Raw genomic sequence first — 21,157 nt, forward strand, 5'->3', positions numbered from 1 at the left:
GAGGAATGCTGCCTATGACCCCTGGAACACCATCCCCACCGTCAAACATGGAGGTGGAAACATTATGCTTTGGGGGTGTTTCTCTGCTAAGGGGACAGGACAACTTCACCGCATCAAAGGGATGATGGACGGGGCCATGTACCGTCAAATCTTGGGTGAAAACCTCCTTCCCTCAGACAGGGCATTGAAAATGGGTCGTGGATGGGTATTCCAGCATGACAATGACCCAAAACACACGGCCAAGGCAACAAAGGAGTGGCTCAAGAAGAAGCACATTAAGGTCCTGGAGTGACCTAGGCAGTCTTCAGACCTAAATCCCATAGAAAATCTGTGGAGAGAGCTGAAGGTTCGAGTTGCCAAACGTCAGCCTCGAAACCTTAATGATTTGGAGAAGATTTGCAAAGAGGAGTGGGACAAAATCCCTCCTGAGATGTGTGCAAACCTGGTGGCCAACTACAAGAAATGTCTGACCTCTGTGATTGCCAACAAGGGTTTTTAAACCAAGTACTAAGTCATGTTTTGCAGAGGGGTCAAATACTTATTTCCCTCATTAAAATGCAAATCAATTTATAACATTTTTGACGTGCGTTTTTCTGGATTTTTTTGTTGTTATTCTGTCTCTCACTGTTCAAATAAATCTACCATTAAAATTATAGACTGATCATTTCTTTGTCAGTGGGCAAACGTACAAAATCAGCAGGGGATCAAATACTTTTTTCCCTCACTGTAATTAATACCCCATGGGAACAAAAAAATGGTTAAAGGCAACAGCAGTTTCTGAAGACTGAAAGCAATTAAAACCCATGGCTGTATAAATTTATTTATATATTATTTTGCCATGGATGCTTTAAGGGAAAATGCTTTGATTTAAAAGTTTAATTTAAATATTTTTTGTTGGAGAAATTGTAAGTAGTTTCAAAAAATGTTAGTTGAAAATGTTAGTTGTGTGTAATATTTATACAATTAGGTTTGCTTGTTTTCTTCAAGGGTACCAATAATTCTGGAGTTATTGCTATCACTTCCCTAAATAATGACCATGGTTTATTGTAATTTTAGGGGGGAGTTTCTGTTTATTTAAAGCTAAAAAAAAAATACTTTGCAATCCAAACATCTGCATTTTTGTAGTCATGCTAGTCAGAAATTAATGCATATCTTTATGTGACATGTACAGAATAGAGAAAAACCCAGATGCATTCAGACACCTTTGAAAAGTCAAGGCACTTAGAATGCTGACTCATCTTGCTGCTATTTTTCCCTCCTCTCTTCAGGAGCATAAAGTACTCCTTACAGGTACACCTCTACAGAACTCTGTGGAGGAACTCTTCAGTCTGCTCAACTTCCTGGAGCCAGTGCAGTTTCCCTCAGAGAGCACTTTCCTTGAGGAGTTCGGAGATCTAAAAACAGAGGAGCAGGTGGGGTTTTTCCCTCAATCTATAGTCCAACACCATGTAGCATGTTAACTTGGTCACCGTTAGCCGGCTGAAGAGTCTTCACAAGGGGGTGTGATTACACAAGGAACTTTTGTACAAAGAGCATTGTTTAATATAAAGAGAGGGGTATGAACCTGCACCAGCAGGTTCTGATGAATGGTTTTTATAATATGTAAAAGCCCCAAAACATAGCATAACTATACACAAGGAATATTTAATGGTAGGCTGTAGCATTCTTTGGGTTGTAGTAGCCGTACATGGCATCCAAGAAAATGTGAAATTTCAGCTCATTCTTTCCATTATTTTATTATTTATAAATTGTAGAATATCATTAGTTGGTGTGGCTTAGTGGTTAGCACATTCGCCTCACACCACCAGGGTTGGGGGTTTCCCAACGCTGCCCTGTGCATGCGAAGTTTGAATGATCGCCCTGTGCTGCAGGGGTTTTCTCCAGGTACTCTGGTTTCCTCCCGTTGTCCAAAGACATGAATGGTAGGCCGATTGGCATGTCCAAAGTGTCTTTAGTGTATGAATGGGTGTGTGAATGTATATGTGATTGTGCCCTGCGATGGACTGGCACCCTGTCCAGGCTGTACCCCCGCCCTGTGCCCCATGCTTCCTGGGATAGGCTCCAGAGCTCCAGCAGTATAGAAAATGAATGGATGGATGGAATATCACCAGCTTGCGTATAGACACTGAAGTAAAATCAGGTTGAACAAGCTGAATAGGCAAGATTCTACAAACAGTAAACTATAAAAATGCTATAGTAGTATTTTATTTAAGTCACTCCAATATACATTAATGTGAAAAATAAGTACACCCCATGGAAATTGTTGGCTATTTGACATGTTTGGACAAGCAAACATTTGATCATCTTTGAAACGGTGCATATTAATAAAGTTGATATACTTGAACAAAACCACGAGGAAAATTAGCTTTTTCAATCATTTATTCAACAGAAATATCAATAGCGGTGATATTTTTCTGTGGAAAAAGTAAGTAAACCCTTGGCCTCAGAAGCTAATATTGCCCCCTTCAGCAGAAATACCTTCTTGTTTTGCATAAATGTCCACCAGGCTTGCTGGAATTTTTGACCACGCTTCCATACAATATTCTTTCAGTTGCAACATGTTTGAGGTTTTTCCGTTTCAAATCCCCCCACAACATTTCAATGGGATTCAAATCTGGGCTTTGACTCTGCCATTCCATAACCCTCCATTTCTTCTTTTTGAGCCATTCTTTGGTGGAGCTGCTAGTGTGCTTAGGATTATTGTCCTGTTGAAAGGTCCACTTTTGGTTCAACTTCAACTTTTGGGCAGTTGGCCTCACATTATCTTCAAGCACTCTTTTGATATGATGCAAAATTCATAGTTGAATCAATGAATGCAACCTGTCCAGTCCCGGAGGCAGCAAAGCAACCCAAACCATAACATTTACCCAACCCTCCTTCACAGTTGGTATGGGGTGCTTTTCCTGAAAAGCTGTCTTTGCTCAGCCCCAAACATGTCTGATGTTACTGTGGCCAAACAACTTTCTCTTTTATTTGTCTGTCCAGAGCGCATTATTCCAAAAGACCTGGTCTTTGTGTATATGCTCACTGGCAAACTGTAGTCTTACGAAGGCTTTTTCCTGGCACGCCTCACATGCAGATCAAATCTCGTTCTGATTGTAGAAGCATGCACTTTGACACCAACAGTTGCAAGCCTTACTAGCAGATCCTGTGATGAAATTTTGGGTTCTTGGAGGCTTCTTTTTGCATCAGATGGTTGGCTCTTGGGCTGAATTCATTTGAAATCTTCACCGTTTGTAACTTGTTTTCCTTACAGTGGAATGATGTATTTCAAATAATCTGTAGATCTTTTTAATCACTTGCCAGTCCATAGGTATCCACAACTTTTTTCTGAAGGCCTTACGGGGCTCTTTAGTTCTTGGCATGATGTTACCACACACCTCAATAGCAAAGGGAACACCAGACACTAGATATGAGAGGGGTATAAATAAGACAGTTTCCACCTGCACTCCTTAAGCAGGTTCTAATCAGTGGCACCCAATGTTTAACACCTGATTCTAATGTTATGTATTTGAAGGTGTGATACAGTGCATCTGGAAAGTATTCACAGCGCTTCACTTTTTCCACATTTTGTTATGTTACAGCCTTATTCCAAAATGGATTAAATTTAATTATTTTCCTCAAAATTCTACAAACAATGCATGTCAGAGCACAAACCAAACCATGAAGTCCAAGGAATTGTCTGTAGACCTCCGAGACAGGATTGTATCGAGGCACAGATCTGGGGAAGGGTACAGAACCATTTGTGCAGCATTGAAGGTCCCAATGAGCACAGTGGCCTCCATCATCCGTAAATGGAAGAAGTTTGGAACCACCAGGACTCTTCCTAGAGCTAGCCGCCCGGCCAAACTGAGCGATCGGGGGAGAAGGACTTTAGTCAGGGAGGTGACCAAAAACCCGGCGGTCACTCTGACAGAGCTCCAGCATGTTTCTGTGGAGAGAGGAGAACCTTCCAGAAGAATAACCATCTCTGCAGCACTCCACCACTCAGGCCTGCATGGTCAAGTGGTCATACAGAAACCACAGTCCACCTGGAGTTTGCCAAAAGGCACCTGAACAACTACTAATAACAACTACTGAATATGATGCTACACCTTGTAGCATCATATTCAAAAAGACTTGAGGCTGTAATTGGTGCCAAAGCTGCTTCAACAAAGTATTGAGTAAAGGCTGTGAATACATATGTACATGTGCTTTTTTGTTTTTTATTTTTAATAAATTTGCAAAGATTTCAAATAAACTTCTTTCACGTTGTCATTATGGGATATTGTTTGTAGAATTTTGGGGAAAATAATTAATTGAATGCATTTTGGAATAAGACTGTAACATAACAAAATGTGGAGAAAGTGAAGCGCTGTGAGTACTTTCCAGATGCACTGTAAATATAGGGGTGTACTTAATTTTTCCATGTGACTGATCTGTTTTTTGTTAATCTAAATTGAGAAAATTACTACAAAATCTCAGTTTTATGTGTCCTTTGATAGAATGTATCAACTTTATTAATAGGGCTTCCTGTACTCCCATATGCAAGGACTTCAGAGCACAAAAACTGTGATTGCAAGCTTGCTGATGTTTGTGCTTTCAGACAGTGTTAGGCCACCTAATAAATCCTTTTTTTTTCTGACTCTAGTATGCCTTCACCACAAGAACATAACCTAAACTACAACTGAAACAATGGCCTAAAGTTTCTGGACACCTGATCATCAAACCCATATGTTGGCCTTCCCCAAACTGTTGCCACAAAGCTGAAAGCAGACAATCCATTCTACGCGCACTTAGCAATGGCATTATGCATTTGTAAACTGATCCCCAATAAGGGGAATCAAAATATGAGGAATTAACATGTTTACATTTTGGACACGTAAAAATAACTTAATGCACTACTTGAGGAAAACAAATAAAACCTTTAGTTTTTGTAGACTAAAACTGCAGTTTTAGTTGACCAAGATTTCTGCTGTTTTTTGCCATCTAATAATCGACAAATCTAATACTAATTAAATGAAAGGTAAAGAAATTACGTATTTTCATCAAAAAGCGAAGACTAAAACCAAACTTAAATAAAATTACTTACTCATATTTATACTTGAGATATAATTTTTCAAATAAAGTCAATTTTTAATTAATTAGATTTTTTTTTTTTTTTAACTAATTCATTTAAAATGTACATCCCCTAGTAACAGTTGTGAATATTTTTTGTCCAATAAATCACATGAATGCTAACAGGTTAAGAAGCTTCAAGCAATTTTGAAGCCCATGATGTTGAGGCGGCTGAAGGATGATGTGGAGAAGAACTTGGCCCCCAAAGAAGAAACCATCATTGAGGTGGAACTCACTAATATCCAGAAGAAATATTACCGGGCCATCTTGGAGAAAAACTTTACCTTTCTGGCAAAGGGAGCCAACCAGCATAATATGCCAAACCTAATCAACACTATGATGGAGCTACGCAAGTGCTGCAACCATCCATATCTCATCACAGGTACCCACACACACACACACACACACACACACACACACACACACACACACACACACACACACACACTCTCCTATATAAACAATATAATTTACATGTACCCTCTATGTTCTCTGTACTGTTTCTCTTAGGTGCTGAAGAAAAGATTCTGGATAGCTTTAGGAAAACCCACAATCCTGATGCACCAGATTTCCAGCTCCAGGCTATGATTCAGGCGGCTGGTAAATTGGTGCTTATTGACAAGCTGCTCCCCAAACTCATTGCTGGGGGACATAAAGTGTTGGTGTTCTCCCAGATGGTTCGGTGCCTAGATATACTAGAGGACTACCTCATTCAGAGAAGGTGAGTGTATATTTAATAGTTACAAATTGTCTGCATGTAACATGTAGCAATATGTACAAAGTATGAATGATCTACTTTCTACATAAAATGTTTATATAATATAATATAATATAATATAATATAATATAATATAATATATAAAAAAAAAACATACTGATAACAGGGTCATGGGCACCCAAGGCTCATTGATGTATGTGGGGAGTGAAGGCTAGCCTATGTGGTCCATTCCCACAGAAGAGCTACTGTAGCACAAATTGCTGAAAAAGTTAATGCTGGCTATGATTGAAAGGTGTCAGAACACAGTGCATTGCCACTTGCTGCGTATGGAGCTGCATATCCGCAAACTGGTCACAGTGCTCATGTTGACCCCTGTCCACCACCGAAAACACATACAATGGGCATGTGAGCATCAGAACTGGACCATGGAGGAATGGAAGAAGATGGCCTGGTGTGATGAATCACGTTTTCTTTTGCATCATGTGGACAGCCGGGTGCGTGTGCATCGCTTACCTGGGGAAGAGATGGCACCAGGATGGGAAAGTGGCAAGCTGGCAGAGGCAGTGTGATGCTCTGGGCAATGTTCTCATGGGAAACCTTTTGTCCTGGCTTTCATACCTAAACATTGTTGCAGACCAAGTACGCCCCTTCATGGCAATGGTATTCCCTAACGGCAGTGGCCTTTTCATGCTGGATAATGCGCCCTGCCACTCTGCAAAAATTGTTCAGGAGTGGTCTGCTTTCATAAGGGTTTTTCTGCATCACATTGGTTTGCTTTGATTCGGTCATCTGCTGATCAAATCTTCCTGATTTCAATTTTTTCTCACCTGCCTCTTGCTGGTTGTGCACATTGAGTCTCTGGGCTGCAGTGGCTTCTCAGCAGGCGCTGCAAGCTTGTTAATTGGTACGGCATTGGGCATGGTTGTGGGAAGCTCCATTGCAGCTACTATGGCTCATGGCCACTGGTGACTCATGGGTGCACGGTTCAACGCCGCCCATGTCATTGTCATTATGTTCAGTAATCGCCTGGGGTGCAGAGGTTGATTCAGCTTCTTTGCCGTTTTCAGGTTTGTTTGCCTCTGTGCTTTGCACGCAAGCTTCCTTGGTTGGACAAGTCTATTTAACATGTCTATGTTCACCGCAAATAAAACATTTCACAGACTCCATACTGATAAAAATTGTCTAGTTCTTACCTTCAGTGTTTAGGCTGACAGACAAAAATCGAGAACATTTTGCATCTAACATTACTTGTTAAATTTCAGGGTTTCTACAGCAGTTTCTACAACAGAATCATCTTAATTGGACTCATTATCTTCCCATATAGTTCCAGGATTGTGCCTAGCAGCTTGTTTTTTTTTTTTTTTTTTTTTTTTTTTTTTTATAAATGGAGGCATATTGGACAGGACTACCTCATTTGATGGGCTTGATTAAGGCATTACATGTACAAGGTTTCATTAATCTTGAGGCCATTTTAAATTAATTCATGTTCATGCTAGATGCAGTCATTATACTGGAGGCACTGATCTGCCGGCTTACTACAAGCAGACAGTCGTCAACTAACACACAAGGCTCTGGGACACATTTACAGCCGTGACGCACGCTCAAACGGCATAATCAGTTGAGATTGGCGTGGCCATAACGTAGTTTTTGCTTACTGAAGTCAGCCCAAAAAAGCAGTCTCTCTGCTAAAGTACAGTTTTCAAACCTAGGTCTTGTGTTAAAGGTCTTGCTCAAAAAAGGTATGATGAAACATATTTAAGAAGAATTTTTAGTGCACAGACACATACTCTCCAACCACCTACTGTCACCACAGACATTCCTCTCACTACCCACAATGCTGAGAGAAAGACTTCTCCCACACCTGTTCTTCTGCACCATTGTGTGGTAATGAAACGTTCATTATTCTCTTGCGTTTTTGCATGTGATCCCATCTGCATCATTTGCTTGTTCATCCATTGGTTTAATTTTTTTACATTGTAAGTTTGTTTTCTTTGATTCCTATTTTTAAATTGCTCATAGTGCTCCCACTTATTGATTTAAATATTTTTTATTATTATTATTTAAATATGCAAACAGCATTTAAAAAGTGCAGAACTATGGAATCATTTTGAAATCATTTGATTTCAGTAATTTTTTTCTGTTGGCAAATGTTTGTGACTTGACTATCACACGCATATGAGATCACCCGGTGCACAAAGCAAGGTCCGTGAAGATATTGTTTCATATGTTTGGAGTGGAAGACCCCTAGTGGCCTGCACAGAGCCCCGACTTCAACCCAACCGAACACCTTGCGGGTGAATTGGAATGGCAACTGCACCCGAGGCCTTCATGCTGTCTTGGCTAAATGCTAATATCCCCACATTCATTTTACAAAATGATTAAACAAATTGTAACCTGCAAATAGTTATTTGGAACAATAAATATCAAAACATAGATACAGGTTACTATTTAGGTTTTAATGCTTTTAATGTCCCAAGTAGCCTGTATGTGATGATTATGGTGCTACCTAATTGAATTTAAGTGTTACATGCGATAATACTGATTTGCACATTTAGCTGTAATGCCCTACATATCCATAGGGTGCCATAAATTCCCACTATCTTCAAAATGTTGTGTATAGCTGTACACATGGCTCAAAGATTCTGTAAATCATACGGCCAATTTACCGGCAAGAATTTCTTTATAAATCCTGGTTTCTTCGTGGGAGTGCATATTGTTTAGAAAAGAGGTGTCTGGGGTCTCGTTTATCAAAGTGGGCATAGAACTATGTTTTGTGTGTAAAAACCGTCAGTATGCACAAGCAAATTGGCATTTATTACATCTGTATGCACAGCAGTATACAGTGGACATTAATAAATCGTGAACAGTTTAATTTGTTCTACTTGCGCATAGCCAAACTCATTTACATGCAGTGGTACTTGGAAGTTTGTGAAACTGTTTTCATTTCAAACCATATTTCTGCATAAATATGACCTAAAACATCATCAGATTTTCACACACGTCTTAAAAGTAGACAAAGAGAACCCACTTAAACAAATGAGACAAAATATTATACTTGGTCATTTATTTAAATGATGCAATATTATATAAAAAATTTGAACCTTTGCCTTTAAAGTTTTGTGTGAATGCAGTATTTTCCTTTCTCCGAACATAACGCTTCTCATTTAAACCAAAAATTCTATTTTGGTCTCAACCATCCACCAAACATTTTGCCAGTAGCCGTCTAGCTTGTCCATGTGATCTTTTGCAAACTGTAGACAGGCAGCAATGTTCTTTTTGGAGAGTAGTGGTTTTCTCCTTGCAGCCCTGCCATGCACAAAATTGTTGTTCAGTGATCTCCTGATGGTGGACTCATGAACATTAACATTAGCCAATGTGAGAGAGGACTTTAGTTGCTTAGAAGTTACCCTGGATTCCTTTGTGACCTTGTGGACTATTACACGTCTTGCTCTTGGAGTGATCTTTGTTGGTTGACCGCACCTGGGGAGGGTAACAATGGTCTAGAATTTCCTCAATTTGTGCAGAGTCTGTTTGACTGTGGATTGGTGGCGTACAAACTCTTCAGAGATGGTTTTGTAAACACCATCCTGGTGACAGCTCTTTTTCTGAGGTCCTCAAAAAATTTCATTTGTTTGTGCCATGGTACACTTCCTCAAATATGTTGTGAAGATCAGACTTTGATATAGCCCTGTTTAAACAGGGTGCTCACACCTGACTCTAATTTCACCTTTTTAACTGCTAATCCTGGTGGTTCACATACTTTTGCCAATCACAGATATGTAATGTTGGATCATTTTCCTCAATAAATAAATGACCAAGTATAATATTTTTGTCTCATTTGTTTAATTGGGTTCTCTTTGTCTACTTTGAGGACTTGTTTGAAAATCTTATTACGTAAGTCATATTTATGCAGAGACAGAAAATTCTAAAGGGTTCACAAACTTTCAAGCACCACTGTATAGTAAAATCCATATATGGGATAAACTTCAGTTTACAAAGGCAATAGCCTGCTTGTGGTACTGCCTTTTTGTGGACACCATGGACCATGTCAAAAAGTCTAAGAAGATGCACTTCACTGGCAGTGAAGTAGTTATACTGTTACACAAAGTAGAATAAAACTTAAATGTTTTATTTGGCACTTTTGTGGGTGGATTACCTAATAAATAAATAAGAAATAAATAAGCATACTGAAATAAAAACAAGCTTGCTGTTATAGACAATAAATGAATCATGTGTTCCACTTGGTGACCATATTCAAGAAACTCATCTGTGCATCACAAGTTACCTGTACAAGTTAACTGAGCCTTTTCTGTTCACATACATGAATTCCTCAAAACACAGGGATTTTAAGGCTACGTTTGCACAGTCTCTTCCCCAAAGCATTTAGAAAACCTTGGATGGCTTGAACATCCTTCATTATTGTTGTCTTTCCTGTTGCCATATTTGGAAAGACATTCTGGCATGAGCAGTGTTAATGCATACTTTTTATTGTCCTCTCCAAAAGTGGGGCATTTTAGCAATCATCAGCTAAAATTCCACTGGGCAAATGAAATCAACTGATAAGACACTCACATCACTCTCAGGAAAGAGTCAAATCTTCAAACAAGGCATGAACACTCATTATCTTCATCATCCCAAATCTCTTAGATGTGCCTTTTAAATTATTTTACTTAACATTTCAACTGTGTTAATAGTCTGCACATTGTTATGGAATTGACCATACACCATAGAATTTCTGTTGAGTATGCTAGTGGCTTGGGAGCTTCTCGTGATTAGTTTACCTACTATTTCCCTTTTGTGCCACTAGGGCTTCCTACATACACATTGGTGGTATTCCAAAAAGTTAACTAACTTGATAAGTCAGGCTTATTTAAAAAAAGCCTGGCTAATTTCCTTCAATGTTGCTTCCACAAATTAAGCTAATTATAAACACTGTTGAGTTACTTTGGCAACATATGATTTTCGACAAACCTGCTCCATGTTTGGTTTGTTTTGAAGTTTAGTTTAACTTGATGAATTAAATTCGGTCGTTAAGACTAGTTTTTATCATCTACGGATTATTTCGAAACTCAAAACATATTTTTGTCTTTCCAAGATCTGGAGAAGGTTATTCATGCTTTTATTACTTCTCACTTAGATTACTGTAATTCATTATACTTGGGTCTTCCTCAATCATCTCTGGTTTGTCTTCAGATGGTTCAGAATGCAGCTGCAAGGCTGTTGACCAGGGCAAAGAAATATGATCGTGTCACCCCAATTTTAGCATCGCTCCACTGGCTACCGGTCCGTTTTAGGATTCAGTTTAAGATTCTGATGTTTGTTTTTAAAACTCTTAATGATCACGCTCCTTCCTATCTCAAAGATCTTCTTACACCACATTCATCGAACAGACTTCTAAGATCTTCTGATAGGTTTCTTTTGCATGTCGCTCATTCCCGGTTAAAAACAAAGGGGGATAGAGCTTTTTCACTTGCTGCCCTTCCTCTATGGAATCAGTTGCCACTGGACATCCGCCTCGCACCTTCTATTACCACTTTTAAAAAGAGGCTTAAAACTTATCTCTTCTGCCAGGCTTTTTGATCAAATTTTTAATTGTTTAAACAAATTTTTAATAATTTTTTTTTCTATTGTCTGTTTTTATTTGGTCTAATTCTGTTTCTATTTTACTTTCCTTACTCTGTGCAGCACTTTGGTCAGCTTTGCTGTGTGAAACGTGCTATATAAATAAATTTTACTTACTTACATTTACTATGAATTCTATTCCCCAAGCCTTGTGCTTTCATGGTCCCATCAGGTGGAAACAATACTCGGGAACAATTGTTCCACTGTAGTGTACACTAGGGGGGAAAAAAGAGGATATGTGGTCAGTCAGATTTAAGAGAAAATATGTATTGTTTCTATAAAAAATATTTGATTTCTCATCAAAACATGATTTCATTGCATATAGTAAATTTTATTTAAACAAATATCTAATCTACTAGTTTGAATTATGCAGAGTGAGTGTGATAGCTGTCACAGCTACAGTTTACTCAGTTCAATCCTGAGTTCAGGTGAGTCCACAGTGTTTCATTTTATTCCAGAATTTTGTTAATTACTGAGGTGTTATTAATGTAAAATAATGTTTTTATACTTGTTGTATGATTTAATGTCTTTTTTCAGTTGGGGTGAAAAAAGCAGCTCTCTCTATTTGTTTCCATTTCGCATAATCGAGAATTTTACTCAAGTAAGAGCAAATAGTTGTCTGGTGGAAAAGAAAAAGCTACTTGATAAATTAGTTTACAGATTATTTTTGTCTGCAATTGACACACATATATCCTCAAAATATTTTATTTTCTATTTTGTTCTTCAAAGTGAAAAATGCTGTAGTGAACACCACAGTGATTATCAACAGTATGTAAAGAAAGGTAATGCTAGATAGCTATCTAACTTAACCAAATGCTGTTGGGGTTCAGTACTTTTGCTAGATAATGATAGAGTCTTTATTGGTCACATATACATATGCATAGTGAAATTCTTTTCTTCACATACCCCAGCATGTCAGGAAGTTGGGGTCAGAGTGCAGGCTCAGCCATGATACAGCGCCCCTGGAGCAGAGAGGGTTAAGGGCCTTGCTCAACGGCCCAACAGTGGCAGCTTGGCAGTGCTGGGGCCTGAACCCCCGAACTTCCGATCAGTAACCGCCAAGCCTTAACCGCCAAGCCACCACCGCCCCCAGATAGCTAACAATGTAGCTAGAACCAAGAATGACTTAACATGAGCAAGTACTAGCTAGTTAACAAACCTAGCAAAGATGCCCCTTACACATTATCCTGAGCGTTATCTATAGCTTATAACACAAACAAACGTTGATGTGACATTATCTTCAGTACAATTTTACATACTGTAAAACATCAAATTATCTGTCTAACTAGCATACCTTACTCAACTAGCTAATGGATTACTTGTACATGTTTCCAATGTTGAACTGTGAAATGCCAATATCTCATTGGGTTTTGTCTCACATTATTTGCAATTGTTATGATGGCATCTCATTTGAAGCATTTAAAATTGAAAATAGTTGATAAACTGGTCCAGGGATGCACATCTGTCTTCACTGTTTCTGACATTGCTGCTACTAACTAAGCGTTTGGCACCTGAGTTCCCTGATTTTCTGCAGGAATTCTGCTTTATTTTGATTGGCTTTCAAAATTTGCACATATTGTATAGTCTTTTAATTGGCTTACAGTCTCCTGGGTGATAAATGCATTAGTATGGACTTTAAGCAAAGATGGATGCAGGCATGGCTATCACAACCAGAAATCTGTATTCATGGTGTAAGCAACAGCGCTAACACTAGAGCAGAGAGGAGTGTTGAGAGTTATTTAAAAACTCCATTGGGGGTTATAGTTTGCGTGTAGTTAGCTTCAAGAGAAGCAATGTAGCTTAAGTCACATTCTGTTTCAACATTTGGCTGTTTCTGTCATTAAAGAAGTGCTTATAAAATATCAGAAATTCAATATTTCAAAGTTGACTTACTGTGATCACTTTGGTCTCTGGTGTCATAATGAGAAGAATCTAAGAAAAAATTGTGTAATAAGTGGCTTTGACCACATTGATATGAATTCTTTGAAGGGATCATATCATTGTCTAGTATAAATATAATGCTTATTCAACACACATTAAAAACTTGAAATATGCCAGCATTTATACTATAGCAGAGAAGCGGGCTATGGTGGCCGGAAGCAGTAAGTCAAATTCATGCATGGGCAGTACAGTTCAGTTTTCCTTCCTGAAGCCATGTATGTGGACATCATTGCATAAAGTCACTATTATTTATTACTCCTGTAATGGTTATCAAAATAAATTTAGTGTGGTTGAATATTTTATTTTCAAAAATCTCAAGTAAAAGTAACGGATTTAGCTATACTCAAATGAATAGTGAACTATGTACTCAATTACCATTTTGTTACTTTCCACCACTGTTGTTAAGTTAACTTTGTTGCTAATTTAAATTTTGTGCTAGGTTTTGCTAGTTTGCTTTGTTTACCTATGTTGCTCAGACAGGGTACAAACTTGAATGCATAGTTTTAATCAAAGCAATAGAAGGGACAGGAGACTTCAGCCTATGATTTCAGCCAATGATTAGGATTTTGCAATAAATAAGAAATGGGAGAAATTCTGATGATGTACATTTTCCACGGGACTTTCATTTAGTAGAAAGCAGTTGCCGATGGGACTTTTAAAATTAAGCTGTACTGTGTTTCAGGTACACATATGAGCGTATTGATGGGAGAGTCAGAGGGAATCTGCGACAAGCGGCTATTGATAGATTTTGTAAGGTGGATTCGGACCGCTTTGTCTTCCTGCTGTGCACAAGAGCTGGGGGGCTGGGAATCAACCTCACCGCTGCAGATACTTGCATCATATTCGACTCTGACTGGAACCCACAGAACGACCTACAGGTCACCATCTCATTTTAAATAGTTCTTATAACCACACAAAGGCCCAAGGTCACTGGTGGAGCTTCTGATCCACCACTGTAAATGGATTGTGCCACTAATATAACAATGGCAATATTAAGTAACCTCTAACATGGGATAAAAACTGGTTCATCTTTTTCCTTACCGTTGTTCTACATTCTTTTTCAAACTCTTAGGCTCAAGCTCGCTGTCATCGGATTGGCCAGAGCAAAGCTGTGAAGGTTTATCGTCTTATTACACGCAATTCGTATGAGAGGGAGATGTTTGACAAAGCCAGTCTAAAGCTGGGACTGGACAAAGCTGTTCTACAGGATATCAACCGCAAAGGCAGTTTAAATGGGGTGTGTGCTCACCACTTCTACATTATACATTAAGAGTACAAGTTTAGAGGTGTGCTTTGCTGACAAGGATCCAACAGGACCGAGCAAAAAAATCACAGGAGAGACGGTTTTCCCCTTCATGCAGGTGGGAGCGTGTAGTCAGCCCACAGTACAAAGAAAGGCCAACATGGAAGAGTATTGGACCTGGTGTGTTACTTGTGTGGAACTGCACAATGCATTTACTGTAGTCATTTATTCATCTTCAGTAACTGCAGCTAAATTGATAGTGATACTGTTTATACACAAAGTATGTGGAAACCTGACCATCAAACCCATATGTGGGCCTTCCCCAAACTGTTGTTACAAATTTGGAAGCATACAATTGTATAGAATATTTGTATACTGTAGCATTACGATGACCCTTCACTGGAACTAAGGGGTCTAAATGCACCTGTGCACAAAGCGAAGTCCATGAAGACATGGTTTGCCACGGTTGGTGGGGAAGAACTTGAGTGGCCTGCTTTGAGATGAACTGGAAGGCTGACTGTGCCCTAGGCCTGACCTTACTAATGCTTTTGAGGCTGAATTGGCAAATCCCCAAAGCCATGCTCTAAAATCTATTGGAAAACCTTATCTGAAGAGTGGAGGTTATTACAACTGCAAAGGGGGATTAAATCTCGAATGGCATATTCAGAAAGCACATATAGGTGTGATGATCAGGTGTCCACAAACTTAACTGGTCAAGAGTGTCTGCAGAAGCAGCCAGGATTGCTTGGAATTCTTTCAGGAATGCAATTAAAAAATACTCCTGTGTACAACTCTAGATCAGTTTACTTAAAATTGTACAAAAATGTTATTCAAAGAGCACCCAAAGCCTGACCTCTACTTGATTTCACTTTATTCTGTTGTTTTCTCAAAGTTATAACCTTCCACGCTTGTCTAACTCTAATATAAACTGAGACAGATTAAATTATATTATCGTCACTAAAATAACACCGTTGCTTTCTTTTCACTGCAACTTTGTTATTCTCTGTCTCAGGTACAGCAGCTGTCTAAGATGGAAGTGGAAGATCTCTTGAGGAAAGGTGCATATGGTGCCCTTATGGACGAGGAAGACGAAGGCTCAAAGTTCTGTGAAGAAGATATTGATCAGATTCTGCAACGCCGCACTCAGACCATCACCATTCAGTCTGAAGGGAAGGGATCCACATTTGCTAAGGTAAACAGTGTGTGTGTGTATATGTATGTATGTATATATACATACATATATACATACTGTGTTGTACTTGTGCCTGCCGGTCCTAACCGTGGGTGGTGTTTGAATTTTTATTTGAATCTTGTACGCTTTCCGCTCTGGGAATGGGAGTATTTAATTGGATTCTTTTTTTACTTGCTCTCCTCGTGGCTATACCCAGAGGCTCTCCATTTTAGCGGCTATGGCTTTCAGCTCCATTTCCACTGCCTATCACTTGAATTGTAAGCTCTGCCGTAATGAGTTTCTTTCTGACAATTGGCATGATCTCTGCCCATCATGCCTGGGTGTTCAGCATCTGAAGGAAGCACTTACGGACCCATGTCTGCATCGTAGTTTGCATCCAATGTCTGAGAGTCAACTCAGCCCTTCAGCTGCGTCTGGCTGGTCTGGACCACAACCGGGATGCTAAAATTTTGGGACCAATTTGGGTTTGAGGCAGAGAGCTCAGAAATACCGTGCCTTAGCAGCTACTGGCCTTCCCTCAGCTGAAACAAGATCTAGCTCTAGGAGAAATCATTTGGCATTGCACCTGTTATCAAAGAAGGTGGCTGGCCTTTCTTCAGGCATGGCAGAGATGAAAGATCTCTTGTGAACAGACTCAGTTCCTGCTTCTATTACGGCTCCCACTTGTTCGCACTCTTCTAGTGAGGAGGCTACTGTTTCACCTATCCCTCACCACAGCCCAACAATGACGCTATGTTTACATGTGATTCTGACACGCATTTTCTGGACCGTCTCTTCACTGATGTCACTGGGCTTTGGGACAAGCTGGCGGTGTCCGCGTTAGCCAGTGGCTCTGGTGATGGCTATCTCCACTCCTCTGGGACGGCCCCACCTCAAATTGACACATTGAAGGTCCTTCGGATGGCAGTGGCCCTGTCTTGGCCTGGATGAATGCCCTGCACACCCTGTTCAGTTCAGTGTATTTTTTCGCAGGCCTTCATCTAGTGATTCATTTGCTCTGCCTGCGTGTAAGGACTTTATTACAGAATTCTCGAATGCCCTCAAAGGGCCATGGATGAGCAAGAGGTGTTCCAAGACCACTCGCACCTTACCTTCTATGGCAGAAGCGGAGTCCCATCGGGGTGCAGAATGTACCCAAAGCTGAATAGCCAGTCACCACATTGGTGGTGTGACTGCGTGGGAACATTCGATGTCCTAGCGCTCAGTGTGGCCGCACAAATTCCCTTCTGAAGAAAGCATACGAGTCAGTTGCCTGTGTCACTCGAGCTGAGAGCACCATCTGCCAATTGATTTTGGCTGCTTCTAATTCCTTGGGATCTGTAGAAGTGGATCCCTCTGTTCCACGATTTCTGCAAACAGCCTTGGTGACCATGTTGCACGTGATGCGAGAACTGGGCGCTCTCACTGCAACACTCTTGACCGCTTACAGGCAGGTTTGGCTGACTCAAGCCAGGTTGTCAGAGGATTATGAAAAGACTTTAGGAGAGCTTCCCATCGTTCCAGGATATCTTTTTAGTCCAGGCATGTCTGAGGTGTTGGAGAGGCGTGTGAAGTTGTTCTCAACCACTTAACAGCTAACCGAATTTTAGGGCCCCAGTGCTATCTGCTCATCATAGTTACACGTTGGTGCAGCTGCGCTTTCGTCATATGCTCTCTAACCATCCCCAGGCCCAACAGCGATTTCCTGAGTCTGAGGTAGTACAGGTACGTCACCCTCATGATCACCCTAATCCCCTCCGTGCCCCAGGGGGCCAGCGTCAGCATATCCCCACAACTTCGAATAGCTGAAGCCTCAAGGCTTGAGGCACTCGGGCCGGTGGTCGGATGTTTCACAACACGCCATCTGAGTTATTGGGAAAGCACAGTGTCGGACCCCTGGATCCTGGTGATGCTGCTTAATGGATATACTCTGCAGTTCCGACGCCAGTCCCCAACGTTTTCGGGATAAATCCACTGTTGTGGTAGACCGAGTTCATTCAGCAGCTCTCTCTCAAAAAATTTGTTCCTTGTTATAGAAGAGGGCAATAGAGGTGGTTCACCCCTTGGTTCAGAGGGACGGGTTATACTCCATATATTTTCCGGTTTCAAAGCGGGTTGAAGGTTTTCAGCCAATTTTGGATTTGAGGAGACTGAACAAGTTCTTAAAGAAGCTCCCCTTCTGCATGTTGCGTACGACTGTCGGGGACTGAGGATGATTCGTTCATGAGTGTCAACCTGACTGATGCATACTTTCATGTTCCTATTGCTGTGCATCACAGGAAGTTCCTACGCTTCAGCTTCTGAAACCAGACTTACCGATTCAGGGTCCAACCCTTTGGACTTTCTCTAGCCCCTCGTGTTTATGAGGTATATGAAGGCTCCCCTGTCACCCCTGTGGTGCCAGGGGTTGCGGATTCTGCCATAACTAGATGATTTCCTTGCTTTGTGCTCAGACCAAGGACCAGACTGTACATGATACGCAGCTGCTACTAGGCCACGTTGCCAAGTTGGGTCTTTTGGTGAACAGGGCAAAGAGCTCACTGTCTCCCACACAATCCATCACGTTCATAGGGGTGACAATTGATTCATCCACAATGCGAGCCTCTCTGTCTCGGATGACAGACATCCTAAATATTCTTTCCCAGTTTCGTCTAGGGGTGTCTCTCAAATATGGGATATTATTGAGGCTGATTGGAATGCTGACATTGGTCCCACCTCTGTAGCTCCTCTGGGACTGCTTCACCTGCGGCCCCAGTTTGTCAAAATAATCTGCGGATCGTAGTGACTCGCAGTTGTGTGCGTGCCCTCAGAGGGTAGACTTCACCAGCTTTTTGATAGCAGGCTTTCCGTTGGGGAATGTTCCCTCTTGCCGGGAGGTGGTAACAGCTGATGCATCCCTCAAGGGTTGGGGAGCAGTTTGGAACCACAGGATGGCGGTGGCAAATGGTCAAGGGAGATGTCTATGGATCACATCAAGCTGCTGGAGATGTGTGCAGTTTTTCTGGCCCTGAGACATTAACTCCTGGTGCTGACAGGCCATTATGTGCTTGTGCGCTCAGACAATACTTCGACGGTTTTCAATCTGAATCACCAAGGGGGCACAAGGTCAGAGAGCTTGCTATGGCTCACTCACGATATCCTCACCTGGTTACTCCCATGGTTTGAATCACTGAAGTCTGTTTATCTGCCAGGGATAGCCATTCAGGCTGCAGATGCACTGTCCAGAAATGAGACAGGTGAGTGGAGGCTCCACCCAGATGTAGTTCAGGACATTTGGCAGGAGTTCGGTGTGGCGGAAGTGGATCTAGTTGCTTCAGAGGACGCAACTTACTGCATGTTGTGGTTTGCCTAGATGGAAACTTCCAGGCGCTAGGGCAGGACGAGCTGTCACACAATTGGCCAGATTGTCTTCTCTATGCCTTTCCTCCAATTCCTCTGCTGTGGGAGACACTTAACAGAATTGCTCAAGGCAGGCACAGGGTGCTTCTGATTGCACCACGGTGGCTGTCCAGACCATGGTTTCCCTTGGTCCTAAGCTTCCCCTCAGGAGAGATCTATTGTCTCAGCTGGACGGCTGCATTTGGCATCTGAACCCGGCCCACCTACAGTTATGGATCTGGCCTCTGGGGCTGACTCCCTCTTAGTAGACTGTGAGCCTTCGGTCGTTCACACTGTTCTCAATACGAGGGCTGCTTCCACACGAGCACTTCATGCCTATCGGTGGAGGTCTTTTTGTACATGGTGTGAGACTCGTGGGTTTGACCCTGTACGATGTACTGTCTCTGTAGTTTTGGGTTTCCTACAAGGTCTTTTGGACAGTGGTAGGGCAGCCTCCAAATTAAAAATTTATGTGGCGGTTATCTCTACGCATCATTCATCTGTGGACGGTTCGTCTTTGGGCTCCCATAACCTGGTTTGCAATTTCTTAAAAGGTACGAGGCGCCTCGATCCTGCTCCTTCTCCCTGTGCTCCAGTGTGGAGTTTACCTCTGGTTTTGGAGTCCCACTTTGAACCATTGGATGGCAGGTCTTAGATGGAAGTCACTGGAGGATACCAGAATTGTCCTCTGGCCCAATTCATCTTTCCTTCCCAAAGTGCTCCTCCACCAGTTCATTAATCAGTCCATCAAGTGGTGTTCCTTCCAGCCAACGGGCCTTGAGCAGCGTTCTCTGTCCCTGTGCCCCGTACGAACCTTGAGGTGCTATGTGGAGGCTACGGCACAGTTAAGACAGTAGCAACAACTGTTTCTGTTATGATGGCGTTAAGAAGGAGGAATGAAACAGAACGTTTCTGTGAATTCCAGATGACCGCCAGGATTTCCGGTCGCTCGGCGTCTGTGAGGAGACGTGCTGAGCTGCAGTGGCTTATATCACCTCCACTCAGCTCACATCACCACATGACTTCGTTGGTATTTATTTTCTCAACCTATCTGGCTGGTGCTGCGATCATCCACTACTGTTGCATCATCTCTGGTGGTCATCCGGAATTCACAGAACCATGGTCACATTCATATCCAGCGTTATTAGTTGGGATTTCTGTTCATTCTCAGCTTTTTGTTTTGGAGTGTGTATTCCCTCCATACCACTTTTACACACTTCGGTTGGATTGCCCTAATAGTCTGCGTTGTACCTAGTAGAAAACTACTGCTAGCCATACCACAGGGCTTACACTTTTGCAGACAATGTCTGAATCTTTTGGAAAACAATCACTGTAAAATTGGTACTCCCTCCACATACAACACACTGTTATTTCTGAGTGTGATCTCTACTACTACATTCAACTTTCAGAGCACCAGTTTAGAGGGTTGCGGGTGGTCCGATATAAAGCCCGTAGGACAAAGAAAGGCCTTGTTCATTAACATGGAAGAGTATTGGACGTGGTGTGTTAGTCATATACAATAGCACTGCACAATGCATTTACCATAGTCATTTAGTCATATCTTCAGTAGCTATTTTATCTTGGTTAGGGTCACTGTGGTTTAATCTAATGTTTAATTTACATTAATTGTTGTACAACATGGTTAACTGTTTTAATAAAATAACAATATCTGAAGTGTTGGCTCAGAATCTATTTTATGTACTTTCCCAGGCCAGCTTTGTTTCCTCTGGAAACCGAACTGACATCTCTCTGGATGACCCGAACTTCTGGCAGAAATGGGCAAAAATCGCTGAGCTGGAGATTGACTCAAAGGAAGAGAAGGTAAAAATGCCAGTTGTCCATTTGCTTTTATCGTAAAAATGTGTGATATGTCACTGTGACAACCTTGGGCCAGAGAATTAGCCCAAGGGCATCTATGAGGGAAGGGCTCAGGGAAGGAGCGAAGAAAGAGACATGTTAAATATCTGGCTTTCATCATGGTTGAAAC

At 41.3% G+C, this 21,157-nt stretch overlaps 2 protein-coding genes across 8 annotated transcripts in view; both read left to right on the forward strand.

Annotated features, from left to right (window-relative positions):
• The window catches only part of atg3 (autophagy related 3), a gene marked incomplete in the record, with an annotated part of 729,311 nt that overhangs the window by 467,199 nt on the left and 240,955 nt on the right, over window positions 1–21,157 (forward strand).
• Window positions 1–21,157, forward strand: part of chd6 (chromodomain helicase DNA binding protein 6) — a 116,642-nt gene that overhangs the window by 54,620 nt on the left and 40,865 nt on the right. For all 7 annotated transcript variants that reach the window (XM_053684457.1, XM_053684458.1, XM_053684462.1 and 4 more), the window contains exons 13-19: window positions 1,269–1,412; window positions 5,224–5,479; window positions 5,608–5,818; window positions 14,061–14,256; window positions 14,451–14,615; window positions 15,634–15,813; window positions 20,881–20,991. In XM_053684457.1, coding sequence (XP_053540432.1) covers window positions 1,269–1,412; window positions 5,224–5,479; window positions 5,608–5,818; window positions 14,061–14,256; window positions 14,451–14,615; window positions 15,634–15,813; window positions 20,881–20,991 — 1,263 coding nt within the window. The remainder of the gene's footprint in view (window positions 1–1,268; window positions 1,413–5,223; window positions 5,480–5,607; window positions 5,819–14,060; window positions 14,257–14,450; window positions 14,616–15,633; window positions 15,814–20,880; window positions 20,992–21,157) is intronic.

This window comes from Ictalurus punctatus, chromosome 12, assembly GCF_001660625.3.
Source record: "Ictalurus punctatus breed USDA103 chromosome 12, Coco_2.0, whole genome shotgun sequence".
NCBI lineage: Eukaryota > Metazoa > Chordata > Actinopteri > Siluriformes > Ictaluridae > Ictalurus > Ictalurus punctatus.